At 39.6% G+C, this 14321-nt stretch overlaps 1 protein-coding gene across 6 annotated transcripts in view; it reads left to right on the forward strand.

Moving 5' to 3' along the window:
* PTPRK (protein tyrosine phosphatase receptor type K) overlaps positions 1 to 14321 on the forward strand; it is a 412154-nt gene that overhangs the window by 229684 nt on the left and 168149 nt on the right. For all 6 annotated transcript variants that reach the window (XM_056343552.1, XM_056343554.1, XM_056343553.1 and 3 more), the window contains exon 7: positions 12538 to 12831. In XM_056343552.1, the coding sequence (XP_056199527.1) occupies positions 12538 to 12831 (294 nt within the window). The remainder of the gene's footprint in view (positions 1 to 12537; positions 12832 to 14321) is intronic.

Below are 14321 nucleotides of genomic sequence, written 5' to 3' on the forward strand. Positions count from 1 at the left end.
TCCAATCTTTGTGGTAACAAAGTGAAGATAACAGGATGTTATCAACTCATAAGAAGCATCTATGAACTGTTCTTCAAAACATAGTTTTATAATCCAAATCACCTAATGCACATGCTCATTTTTAAGATGTCTATGCTTTTATGTCCTGTAGTGAACTTGGGATTCAGTGCACTGGGTATCAATTATAAGGACACCTCTTCATAGCAATACTATCATACTTTACATTATACGTATTTTCAAACTCTTTAACAGAACACCTCCACTGAAAAGTACATTATAAAAACATGGTAGTGAAACCAGTCCAAATACTTCTTAGGTCAAAAAGCTACCCTATTTTTCATTGATCTAGTGTGCTGCTTTTTCTTTCAAAGGCCAATATTCTCATTCCCCTTTTTTTGTTGTACCAGCTGAGAAAAAGGTCCTTAACCCTGGCCTCTCAGAAGGGAAGCTTGATTCATTCATGATATAAATAAAATGGTCACCCCTCTCTGTGGACTACGTAAGAATTTCATCATCATCTTCACTCTTCCTTTTCTACTTCACAACACTGCATTATCAAAACTCTTACTAAATCATTATATTATGTTCATTCCTTTAAAGAAATGTATATCATGACAACATATAATAACAATACCATAATTCTTATTATCATGCAGAAGAAGTGCTGAGGATTTTTGTTCTGGTTTGTTTTTCTGGAAAGATCTTCCAGGCTTTTCATCACAGTCAAAAATCCATTTGGAAGCAGGACGCTGTTACCTATTCACTTCATTTCACAGATACTTCTTACCATCTCTCTAGATGCTGTGGCAAGGACGTTGGTTACTTTTGGCTGCTTCTGTCCTCCCTGCCCCTTTCTGAAGGTGGCTTTTGTGGTAAAAAGCTAAGTGAGTTTAATGGCCAGCGCCTACTGAAAAGGCAGTCTCAGTCCTTGCTTTCCCTTTACCTCTCCCTCAAGCACCTGGACTTGTGCTCCTGCTTCTGGGCTGACACCAGCTCGTGCCTGAAGCCACTGAGAGCTGCTTCAGGCACCCAGGAAAGCAGGAAACCTCTATGCACGCACCCCCAAGATCAGTCTTAAACCTAAACAGCCTTGCATGCGTGATAGATGACTGGCCCTGCAAGCAACACTGACAGTGAGAAGTGGAGGAGCAGGCTTGCCCTTTCAGGTGGGCGTTAGATGATGTGTAATTCACATCTGTGATGTAAAACTGGTGTAAAAATTGACAAAGTGGGTTTCCATTTTGGTTTCTGTTGGTTCATTGCATAGATTGAGGGAAGTGTCTCATTGCCTCCTAAAATTAGCCCCCTTCTCTGTCATTCCAGTGGGCTGCCTTCTGGGATTTTTGGCAAGAAATATTTGGGCGTGCTGTAATAAAAAAATGTGAAGACATTGCCGATGGGAACATGTAAATGTGTCTTGGAAAAGGTTATGAATAGAAATACAGGGATTTAAATACAGGGATTTGAGCAAGGAGACAGTCGCTCAAAAGTAAGTTTGCTCAGAAGTGATGGATTCTGTCATTTTCCCCGTAGACTTGAATAGTCTGAGAGCACACAAAATCTCTAGATAATCATTAATGTGTAACCCATATACTAAATTGTATCCGTTTTTGCTTTGATGATACGTTTGAAGTGCTGACAGAAAGCTTTCAACTTCAATGAAATGGAATACCTGAGGAAGAACTTTGAAGAAGGGAGACATTATTTATCTTGTTCTACAGGCATTCCTGGATGACCTGCTGATCTGAACGGGAAGGTTTTAAGTTCATCTCTGTCCTCTGTGCATTTGTAAAGGTCTTGCTACAATAATTTGGTGTGTGAGCTGCTTGCTTGCTTTCCTTCTCCCACCTCCGTGCATCAAGTCCATGTTTTGGGTTAACGCTTACAGTAAAATCAGTCCTTAAAAGTCTGTAACTTCCTTCAATTGATGGATGAAATGATCAGAAATAGAAGCAGAGACACAGGAGGAAGAATTGGGGCTGTCTAGATGGGTCCCAGGGTACTGCTGGGCAGTTGAGGGAGAATGATGCAAGGTGATGGGGTAGGAGCAGCCTTAAGCAGGTGATTTGGCATGTGGCTCTGTAGGTGTGCATCAGCCTGCAGCTGCTTGGCTGTCATACTGAAAAACCTGCACGAGTACTATGTGGCAGTGAGCAGTTCTGGGAATAATAATGGTATCTCCAGTGCCAGGTGAGCAGGTATATTACAGAGGATGGGCAAGGCTGGGAAGCTATGTCCGTGACTCACCTCTTACAAGCTTGAAATTTCTGTAATTACCAATAAATAAAACTAAATGCTTGGAAACCAAGGCCGTGCCAGCTATTCCTCTTAGCTGCAGGTACTTTGTATTTCAGTACCCTCACGATTACAGCAACGTGTACAGCTCATTACACTTAAAGACCGTGATACAGTTTTGAATTTTGCCTGGCCATGATACTCTTCCAACAGCACATGAAACGTATTTCTCTGTCATTTAAAAGGCATGCAGGAAAGCCGATGATAAAAATTCAAATTAGCGCCAGCTGGATATAATGTGACTTCCAAAGTGAAGGAGTCTTCCCCGACAGACAAACACCCCGGGAGGAGGGTCAGTCAGTACAGGACAGTGCAGATCTTGCAGGTGACACAGTCATGTCACCACTTGACAAAAGCTCCACCACCTTACCCTGAGAGAGAGATGGGCTGTGTATAGCCTTGTGCAGGTAGGGTAGATGGCTTTCACGGAACTCCAGGAGTGCCTTCTAGGGTGAAGTATTTTTACCTTTCAAGTTTTATAGAGATGTAGAGCTAGTAAGGTGTAAACCTGTGGGTTTGTTTTTTTTTTTATTGTTCCCCCCCCTCCTTTTTGTCACTGAATTCTACTGAATTATTCTAGTTTTATTGCAGGATGTTTGAAGTATTTGAGTTTGATTATAAATATGTCACTGTAACATTTGTCTAACAAAGTTGCTGTGCTTTGTTTAGGCGGTAAACTGAACGTGAGTGTGACTATAGCATCAACAGATATAACAACAATGCAAAGATCTTTGCAATATCAGTTTATTTGGCCCATTTAAACCTGAATAAAAAAAAAAAAAAAAAAAAACAACGAAAACCAAAAAACCACAAAAACAACAAACCCACCAAAATAAATCCAAGTACTTAAGAAGCAGGAAGAAAACCAAAATTACGTTCTCATTACATAACCATGTAAAAGAAAAACCTGGAGCTCCTAAATATTATTTTGTCTTTTTTCAGGCACTCTTTCTCTAATCTCTAGTTTTATTCCTTTTCATCATTGACAGCATGTGGATGTGCATGTGGAATGCAGTATTGTCAAACATCCCATTGCGTTGAGAGTAGTTCTTTCTGAATGCCTTCTTCAAAAATTACTTCTCAATTTTGTTCTTAACCTGCTGGTTCCTGACAATGAAGCAGATAAAATAATTTCTTTCCAACAATAATCTCAGCATTGAGATCTCAAGGGAATTACTGATACATGTAGATAATGAAACCGTTTTTATCAGGTCCTTGCCTGAGATGTTTCTATACCTGACTCATTTATATTGAGCAGGGTTTTTCTCTGTGTTTCATTGTTTTTTTTGGTTTTGTGTTTTGTTTTTTTTTAAGATTTGAATGTTTTCTGATTACAGGCACCTCTTTTTCTTACATCAATTCATTTTTCCTGTAGGAGTGTACTGCAGAAATGTCTGTAGCACAATGCAATCTTTTTGAGAAAATATGTCATACTTGTCTAATTGATTCCCAAAGCAGCATGGCCTACCATCATTCAATAATTAGGCATGTGTTCTGTTTATGAATTGTGTAGCGTGATGACATGCTCCAATTTTTAGAAAGACCTTTTTTTTTTCTTTACATGTAAGCTGGGCATGAGCTTAACCTTGTTTACAGTTTGTGCTGACAATGCTAAAGCTGCACACTGGTCCTTTAATTTAAAGGAAGTTAATAAAGTGAATGCATTGGTGTTTCAAATCAAGGTGAATAAAATGCCACAGTGATGCATAGGATATAAAATCACTATGCAGAAGTTAGCAGTTTTCACTGTTGAAATAATTCTTATTTCAGCTCTTCAGATGGTCAGTAACTGCCACGTCACTTAAATTAAATACATTTTAGCTGCATGAGCTTGCAGATTTTGTTGTACAAACCACGCAAATTTGATATATTAGGCAGATGCTTAGAGATAAATCAGTAGTTTGAGGTGAGCTTGCGGCAGAGCATGCCTGTTTGCAGACCCAAAATTAGAGATGATATTACAGTGAAATATGTCGGTATCCTACCTAAGCCAGTGTCATGAGCTCGCTGTTCAATTTGCCATTTCTGTTTGTTGCTGGTTTTTTTCTCCCGTAACTGATCCTCTAGGTAATAACCTGAATCTCACTGTGTTATAGTTATTTATTTTGAATGTTTGTTTAAAATAGATTCTTTCAGTTCTTCAATTCCAAGTTATAAAAGACAATGAAAATAGTCTTGCAGACTCTCCAAAGTGAGTTGGATAAATCACTTGATATGACCCGGTCACTAAGCTATTGCTTGGAATGAGTTCTTTTGTTCCAGACAACTAACTCTCTTAATTAAAATGTAACATTTTGTAGGTATTGTATCTCAACCTTGGGACTAGCAACTAGTGCCAGATAACAAGCATTTGTGATAAATTGTATTTTAAAGTTACAGAGAGAATGTTTCTGGAGTCACAGGTATTAAGTCTGCATAAGCATCATTAAAAAGATAAAGAGGTGGAGAAAAAGCTTTGTGTCAGAATACTAGTTCACAAAGCTGTTCAAGTTTCTCCGTGCTGCCACCATCGCTTACAGTCACAGGACAGCAGCTGAGATAAGTCTGAATTAGCTTTTGATTGTTTTTTTGAAAAAAATATAAAGGGAGGGTTATGGCTATTCGGAATGCTTAACTATAAAAACCTGCCAATTTCTGCATGATTTCCTACATGAAGTCATTACATGGTGTAATATATAAAGGCCAGTTATTCGCTGACAAGGTTTTTGCTGCCTTCTCAGTATACGTTTAGGGGGGAGATGATAACTTACATGAGCAGCAGGAACCCACAATAAATGCTTCCTCCAGGTTATCTGCAGAAGACAAGGGTGGTGGAAGCAAGAGAAACTTTTCTATTTAGAAAAAAACACAGCACCCTAACAACGTAGAAAAATAAAGCAGCTGTTCAAATGAGTTGAAACTTAATGAACAGAAAGAAGTTTTTGACCATTGGGGAAAACAAAATCATTTCTTGCAAAAATGGTAAATGAGTTTATGAACAAATAGAGAAGCCAAGCAATGACTTGGGGAAATATTTATTAAATTTGAAGAATGGTCAAGGCTTGTGGCAACTTCAAAGGGCTTGCAGCTGGCGGGGTTTTTATCGTATGAATCTACAACCAGTACCTGGTCTTGGAGTAGAGGTGGTGATTCTAAAACTCCTCTGAGGTTTCTGTGTGTTCTTTTGAGTGTTACAGCTGGTTTAAGCATGCAGCCTTCACAATACGTGCTGCTTACAATCGAGCTCATCCTGCTGAAACCAGTTTCCGACTGCCACTGTGCCTGGGTATCTTTTAAGGTGAGACACAGGACCAAGCGTGTGGGTTGTGGTGGTTTGTGCCTAGCTGGTGGTATGTAACCAGTACAATCTTCCCAACTGGGTGTAAGAAGGTGGTAGATCAAAGTGTAATCCGTGGGGGAAAAAAGAGGTTAGGAGCTGGCTGGGAACAGAAAAGGTTGCTGTGGCAGCTGCCTGTCACTCCAACCCTCCTTTTCCATGGGCAACCCTACAGCAATTGGAGACTTGCTTATGCATCTGTTCCTTTATTGTGATTTTCAGATGCATCATGTGTTTGGGGCAGGAGTAATCTCTGTAGCTGATGCATAGTATGTCTGGCCAAGAACAGGCTTACATTTACTCTCCTCCTTTTCCACAAGAATAAGCTGGGCTGCTCAGCTAAGAAAATCAAGTAGCACTGTACAGTGAGCAAGCAAGAATCCCATGCACTAAGCCCTTAACAACAGCATTTCTCTATTTAAGCTTATGTGTGTGTCTGCATCTTTGAATTGGTTAGTTAAGGTTGTCCTGATGTCACTTTTGTTTGTTGAACTTCCCACATGAAGTTTTGGCTAGAGGTTAGAAGGTCTCAGAACAATGTACATCTAGAGATATGTTTTTAGTAATGCAGAAAAATGAGTGACTGGGTTTTTTCTATTTTTTTTTCTCTCTTTTCTTTGTTCTTCTTTCTTTTCAGAAGCCCAGTAGAGTACTCAAGTCCCATTAATGAACTGTCCTCAGTGTGCTGGGCAGTCTTGTTGATGAATAGGCTGTTGGAATTTTTTATGTGTCTTCTGTGTGTTATACAACAAAACCATTAAGGACCTAACTACTCACTAGAGATGCCATGTATAGGGTGACAGACTGAGCTGTGAGTGTAGTCTGTCATACAGAGGAAGTGAAAATTTGAGATCTTGTTGGAAATTTAAAAATAAACTGCAGAGGGTTTCTGTGACTCTGAGATTCATGATACCTGTGCTTTCAGCTTGGGATCATTCAATCCTCTGCATTAACCTGCTTTTTTAACTGAGTAGAATTTCTCATCAGGCAAGTACTGCTGTCGGTAATGCTTCTCCCCTTAGTTGGCAAAGCCCCCTGTTTATGTTAATACAGCTTCTGTTGGCGCTGAGGGTGACAGGTCTTGTCAGGCTGCTGTCAGCACAGAAGACAGCCAGGTGTCCTTTCAGGCAGGCACAAGTCCAAAATAAACCTTTTTATCTTAAATTCTGATTTTTTTTATTTTTTTTTTCCTAGCAGAGCAGTACTTCCTAACTGTTTTGGAGAGCTGAATGAAAATATTTCTAGTTCCCATTAAGGATATGCCACATGTAGAATGATATTTCCAGAAATAAAAGAAACCCAGTATTTGTGCTGAAAGTCTCCATGGTTTGTTTTTATCCTCAAACTTTTCATAGCTCATTTTGTGACCACCTTCATGACTGCATAATTGCTTTCAGTTGTACCTCTTCAGAGCCTTATGTATTGTTATCATCTTCTATTTTTTCCCCCTAACATATAATTTATAAGACGACATCCAGCCTTGACTGAAAACACTCAGAGATTGCAGAATTTCTTACAGCATTACCAGTTATTGTTCTTCAGTTGCTATTCTCACTGTTAAATTTGTGACTTAATACCATATTTGAATTTAAGCTTTCAGGCTCTGTTTCCTGCTAATTCTTTTTTTTTTCCATTGGATTAACCAGCTTTTAAGACCAAGAATTTTGTTTCTCTGCTAGTACTTGACTGCCATAATTCCTTCTGCTAAATCTCATACATTTTTCCCAACTTTTAAACAGATGTTCCTGGTTCTTTATTTTTTCAATATTTTTTAAAATGTGTGAATCCCTAAAGTCATATGTAATCTTCCAGTACAGGAAGAGTACTGAAGCAGTATAGCTGTTGCATGGGCTCGGCAGCCTGCTTTTGCCCACACTTTTCTGGCTCCGTGCTGTGGGTCTTCTGCTGCAGCTTTGCCACATCTCCGTGTACATTCCGGAGCCCAGCGTAGAGGCAGCAGCATGCTTCTGCATAGGTCCAGCTCCTGGCAAGCAGGGTTCTCCGCTTGGCCTATATGCCTTGGGTGTCTCAGGCTGTACTCCCTAGGGCCCCTGCTCCCAGGGGGCTTCGTATGGCCAGGGCTGCACTCTAACAATGCATAGCCAGTGTAAGCCAGGCACTGAACCTCAACTGGAAACCCAGAGTACTTGAGGAAATGTGCAGACATACTTAAACAGCTTTCCAAGAAATTTCCCCAGAAGAGGAAATGAGTGATCTAGATAGGAGCTGAGTCAGTCTTGAGTCATTTGTGGAGGCTTCTCTGCTGTGCTCCCTGCAACATCCAGTATTAACTCTATTTATGTGATTTATTTGTTTGTTTCTCTGCATTGCGAAAAACTTTAAAGGAAATGTGTATTCTTTTGATTTATCTGCTTTCATGACAGTTTATGGAGTAGTTAAGACATACTGGTTTTAATTTCTGGAGGTGTGAGACTGATGTTGGGCTTTTACTGAATGAATGCTTTGTTATACTTGTAAAAATTAAGGTTTTTTATGATTACCCCTGTTGTATGTATTGGGTTAGACTGTTGATACCAACTATATAGCTTTGTGTAAGGTATTTGACAGAGAAGGTTGAACGCGCCCTCAGCAGAGGGAAGCACATTGAGCTTACAGGCTATTAGTGCAGAGTGTTAACATGTGGAGGCTCCGTACGAGGCAGGGGTGGGATGGAGAGTAGCAAGAATGAGGGTTTGCACCTGTCTTCCGTGTTCGGGCTCTGTGGTGACCAGTCCTCTCCTCCCTGTCTCCCCAGCTCCTTCTGCTGTGAGCAAGGCAACAGTCTCCTGTGACTGGTGCATGTTATGCTCAGTAAAACATGACTTCATGTAAATAAATAAGATTTTATCAAACATGCATCCAGTGTCAGCTTTTCCTCCAGATTGGAACAACTTGTAGGATTCTGGTTTCTTTCGATCTTTTTCATTACTTTTTTTCCTTCCCTGTTTTGAACTGATCTTTAACAGTGTATGATAGCCACTAAGGTACTAATGAAACTCCCTTCCTTTATTTTAGACTAAGCAAGGTGTTTAGTCTTGGAGGGCAGCATAACAGGCATATTGTCACTCAGGCTTGGTAAATAGTATTAAGCAACATAGTATGCATATGTTACTTGGGAATATAAGAAGTTTTATGCTAATAGTTATTGTAGTAATAATACTAGTGGCCTTTTCTGGTGTTTTTTTTTACTGTCTATGAATATGTAAGTATTTGCATGCAAAGTTAATATTAAGAATATGACACAACTACTTAACTGTAGGAAGACTTATAGCTGGGATTGATGCTGCATGCTTATTCTAGTCATTGGTGCCTAAATATCACAGTACATTTAATATATAATGTCATATACATACTGATGTGAGTAATGTACTGCTAGTAGCTCAGCAGAATGGGAACTTTGTACTGATGAAATGTCAGTCTTAATTTTTTATTAACTTAGCTGTGGGCATTTTATGTCAAAACCAGAAATGACCAAATACTGCAAAATGCTATGCATGAAAATAGTTTCATTTCTTTAATGTCTTGCAGATGTACAAGTGGTCTTTTTATATAGTCTTTCAGAGATCCTAGTGACCGTGCATACTGGAAGGGACTTCATCAGATTTAACACTTTCAAGCAGTGGCTAAAATATATAGTCAGAACATGAGTCAGTAATTAAACTAGTTACACTGGAAAAGGAATTCTAAATTTTGTGCTTAGCAAAGGAAGAAATGAAACTCACCATGCAAGGCCTTCATTCAAACTGTTTAGTGTGTTTTAAACACTTATTGAAATAGTGATTCTACTAATGAGCTAATAAACCATCCATGGGTTGAAATATTTTTTCATAAAATGTTGTTTAGAACCTTTATGGCTGGCTATTCATAGAGGGGTTCATGGCCAGGAGAACCGTGCTCAATGAAAATTGCTTGCTGGGAATACTATGTGCCTTAGCTACATCTGCTTGTAACAATTGAGAGGGGTAGGTAGTTTTTTGGCAGAAATGGAAGGTGCAGTTCCCCAGCTGAGTTGCAGTGAGGAGGACAGTGAGGGATGGAGGGACGTCACCGTGCTGCCTCACCTGGCTGGCGGTCTGGCTGACTGAAAGCCACAAAATGCCTTTTGAGTGGCAGCCGCCCACAGGCAGTGGGGTGGCAGGGCCAGGCAGGAGGGGGCTGCCGGGCTGGGGAACCTTGAGGCCCTGGCTCCGGAGCTGTCACTCGGCTTGGCTGAAGCTGAGTTTTTATATTGTTTCTAAACCACACTGAAGTGTAGGAGTCATTTTCTTTGGGGTTCCCTTTCATGCATCTTCTTTTTTCATCTTCCTTCCCCCCACACCCACACCCCTACTCCCCATATAAGAGGTCTTTCATTTTTGGTAGACTGTCTTCTCAGGACACTCTGAAAACGTATTATTTACCACAAGGTGGATCCAGGTTGCTAGAGTGAAAAGCTGGCAATATCACTTCCTTGATGGATTTAAATGTCATTTAAAAACTCACTGAAAGAGGGCTACTGTCGGTACGTGTTATATTTGCTACAGGAATGGCACCCAAAACATTAACAATGACTTTATTTTGTCTTCTACTTATCAATGGCAATTTTTAAACAGTAGAAGTTTCAGGTTGCTGTATATATAAAAGGAAATGATGTGATTTCAAATTATAATTGGGGAATATTTGATGTATGCGGTTATGGAATAACAAATGAGAATAATTAATAGAAAGTTAATTGGGTAACATCAGAAAAGTTTATCCTGGTGTATTGGGATTGCATGCTTCAGTTGATACTTAGTGTACTTTTGGGATTTCTGGTTGCACCTCACCTCTGGTTCTGATAGTATCTTGTATTATGAAGAATATTAATAATGCTGCAGAACAATTACTTGTTCATTTGCTGACTGATTAAAATTCATGCATAATTTATTGTAACTGGAAGAGACTTTATAAATAAGTCTCCTTGTCCTCAAGAGCTTAAAAACAAAATGCATATGCTAATATAAGAATATGCTTTACCTCTTAACATAAAAATTTAATATGCAATGGTATATTAGTCTCATTAATGTGAGGTTTTATTTGTGATAATCGTGCTCTTAATCAAAGTGTAGACTTCTAAACATAGCCTTATGCTTTAGACGTTTATAACTCGGAGTTGGTAGTGAATCATGCTCATCAACATTTATGTTTTCTGCCGTGATATACACTGGCCTTAGAATTCATTAGTTTGACATTTAATGTGTTAATTCCACAGCAAATAAACTGCCCTCGTTAAAACCAGCTGCATTTCTGAGCTTTGATGCAGGTAGGGATCTAAATTAGTTCATATGCACTTTTCTTGCCAAAATGAGGTAAAACATGTTAATAATTAATTGAGATACTTTCTAGAGTTTTGTATATCCCCAAGCAGAAACGGGAACACCTCAGAGTGTTCACCTTTTCACTCTGGGAGGAGAAAATCACCTCTGCTTGCAGCCACTATAGCACGTTTACAGATCCCCTGGTCTCCAAACTGAGTGGCTTGAGATGCAGCTAATTCAGAAAAAAATCTGCAAGAAATCCTGTTGCACCAAAATGTGGGAAAATTTGTTGGTTACAGAGCTCATAATTATACTGTTGGGAGCCAGCTCTGGTATCTGGAGGCTGAACTTTACTACTGGATGTAGAGAACCAGGGAGCTGTTAGCCAAACCACCATGCAGGGAAGGTGAGATGTCAAAGGTGGTCTGGAGGCCCCTGCGAGCCCCTCCATCACGACTCCCCCTCCACAGGCACTGTCTGTGACACTGGTGGGGTCATTCCCAGGAGGCAGAATATATGCAGTGCTTCTGTGTCTTAACTTCCCTTGTGTGGAGGTGTGAGGGGAGCCATGATAAGAAGACACCACCGCCACCACCCCCTGGAAATCTTACGGTCTGTGGTTAAATGCTATTTTTAATGTACTGGCCATGAGATCCCCTCTACCTGCTCAAGAGTTGCTGCGTTGTTAGTTCTGCATCGTTGCTGTGTGAAACCCCTGTGTGCATTGAATTTAGCATTGTTGCCTAATTAACTGAAACAAATTAGTTGAAATATGAGCCATCTGGAATGAAAATGAACCTTCCATGTTTATCAGTGGGTTCATTTTACTGGAAAAGTACATGTTGCTTGTGATTTGTTTCTTAAAATAAATCACGCCAATGCAATGTGCTGCTTCTCTACATAAACATTTCTCAGGGTAAGGGGGACCTCACCTTCCCATTTGGTCCATCGTTACCTTTTCACTTTGCAGCTGTGTTGAAATATTTAGGCAGCCAGAAGAGAAAGACAAAAGGCAACTTACATCCTATTGTTTGAGTTTCTAAATCAGTATTAAGTTACTGAAGAATAAAATATTGTATGTCGGTGCTATACATCTTTATTTGGTCATTCTCCTGGCAATTTTGCTCAGTTCTGAGTATTCTGAATGCCCGTAATAAGCACTTGTATCTTTTATCCTAATTGCTTCGGGTAGGTTTCAAATGAACTGCAGCGATACGCATTTTTAAAAATCTGTGGAGGACAAGTGTATCAATTATTGCAACTGTCAATAAAAGAAAATCAGTTATGTTTATGAAAATCTCAAGTTATTGCCAGAGTTAATGATATAAATGAGCATGAACCCAGATTTTTTTCAGAAAAAATGTTAAGAAGTAGCAATGTATAAGTGAGGTAGGATTTTGTGATCCCTCGCTGAGATTTTTAAATTGAAAAAACTAGCATTGGGCAGATGCCAGTGGTGCACCACTTGCTTCCATCAGCTGAAATTCTCCTCAGCTCTTCTTCACTGATGCCAGTTTGATTTTGCTTTTGAGTTTTGAAATCTTTGCTGACCAAAACCAGACAACTTTCTATAGAAAGAGCCCTCTACTTAATGGGTTTTGCAGCTTTTGTTTTATCACTGGCTTTTTTATGTGTGTGTCTTCCTTACAGAGCCACCTCGGCCAATAGCACCCCCACAGCTGCTGGGTGTCGGGCCCACGTACTTGCTCATCCAGCTGAATGCCAACTCAATCATTGGGGATGGACCCATCATCCTGAAAGAAGTGGAGTACCGAATGACATCTGGGACCTGGACCGAAACACATGCTGTGAATGCACCGACTTACAAGCTCTGGCACTTGGACCCCGACACCGAATATGAGATTCGGGTCCTGCTCACCAGACCGGGTGAAGGTGGAACTGGACAGCCAGGACCACCACTCATCACCAGGACCAAATGTGCTGGTAAGTGCTACTTTGGAAAAATGAAGAAACAAAACTATTTAATTATTTCGTTGGTTGGCAGGCTTGTTGGCTGTAATTAAATTTAGCAGAACTGAAGGTTTCCCTTGGCAGCCACAGGATCCCTACATTTCTGAGCCAATAAGGATTTGCTGTGTCCACTTCTTTGCCTGGTCACTGTCTAGGTGGCTCTTTACTACCCCTGGGAGGGTATGTTAGGAGACGGGAAGTCAGAAAGCTAAGAAAACATTTTACTTCTCCTCACGCAAGGAAGGAGACCTCATTATTTCTGGAAAGAACAAACCACCTGTTTTTTCACTTAGATTTTAAACAAACTTGCACATAAAGAAGCTTGCATGAGGGGAAAAAAAAAAAAGATCTGTTTAAGAAATAGAATTTTACAAAATTGTGGTGTACTTCTGCAAAATATTTCTTTTTCCAAGTAGACATGCATGGCCTGCCAGAGTCTCCAAGAAGTAAAATAAAACTACTTAAATCTCTAACTCCTAACATAAAATTGCAAATATTAATATAGAGTGGGTTTTTTCCATTTTTCGATTACCACCACCAAAATCATGTGCTGCTGAATCCTGCAGTCTGCTTCTGGTTTTTCAGAGTTCCCCTGCCTGGCCAGCACCAAGAAGATTTAAGCGTTACCAACTTGTGTTATATGCTGTTCCTTCTAAAACTATTTAAAGTTATTTTAATCTCAGCTTTCATAAGAAGAAAGATAATACCTATGTCTCATAGTTGCAGAGGAGAAAAATTATAGATTTGAACATCAGACTGGGAGGCAAATAAGCGGAAATTAAATTGTGTGGGTTTTTTCCCCTAATCTCAGGACTTTTAGAGCCTGACAGTATTTTAAAGTTTGTACTATATTAGATTTAGCACAGAGTGCTGATAACCATCTATTCAAAACTGAATAAAAAGAAAGAACTGCAGTTGCAGATTTCCATGTGTCATGTATATGTGTGCATATATAAATGAATTTTTTTTTCACGAATAGCTGTCCCACTGAAGTCTGTCACCAATTTAAGTGCTCATCTAAGCACGGATGACCACTCATTTTGTTTGGTTAAGGAAGAGGGCCAGGGTCTGGATCAGAAGTCAGAACTTCAGGTGGATTAGGTCAATAGGTATGAATCCCAGAAAATTAGATAGTCTTTTCTGAAACTGGGCCATAGTACTGTCAGAAGCTGAGGCACACAGCTGGAGCAAGACTAAAGCGAAGGAGGTTTTTTTGAATTTGTGGTCTTATTTATAATTTAGTCTGTCTTTCCTGTGAAATAAAAAGATCTGTGTGTCCATCTCAGTTAAGATGACAGTTGTTGAGATCTAAGTAAGGTTAAAACATTGATTCATTGTAGTGAATTGGTTTAGACATTGTTCTGAAAAAGTAGGAATTTGAAAACAGCTTCTCTTTTGAAGAGACTGAGCGGAGACTAACAAATCCCAAATGTTCAGGTTCTTTTTCCCAGCTCTTGAAAAAA

Source organism: Falco biarmicus, chromosome 6, assembly GCF_023638135.1.
Source record: "Falco biarmicus isolate bFalBia1 chromosome 6, bFalBia1.pri, whole genome shotgun sequence".
In the NCBI taxonomy this organism is placed as follows: Eukaryota; Metazoa; Chordata; class Aves; order Falconiformes; family Falconidae; genus Falco; species Falco biarmicus.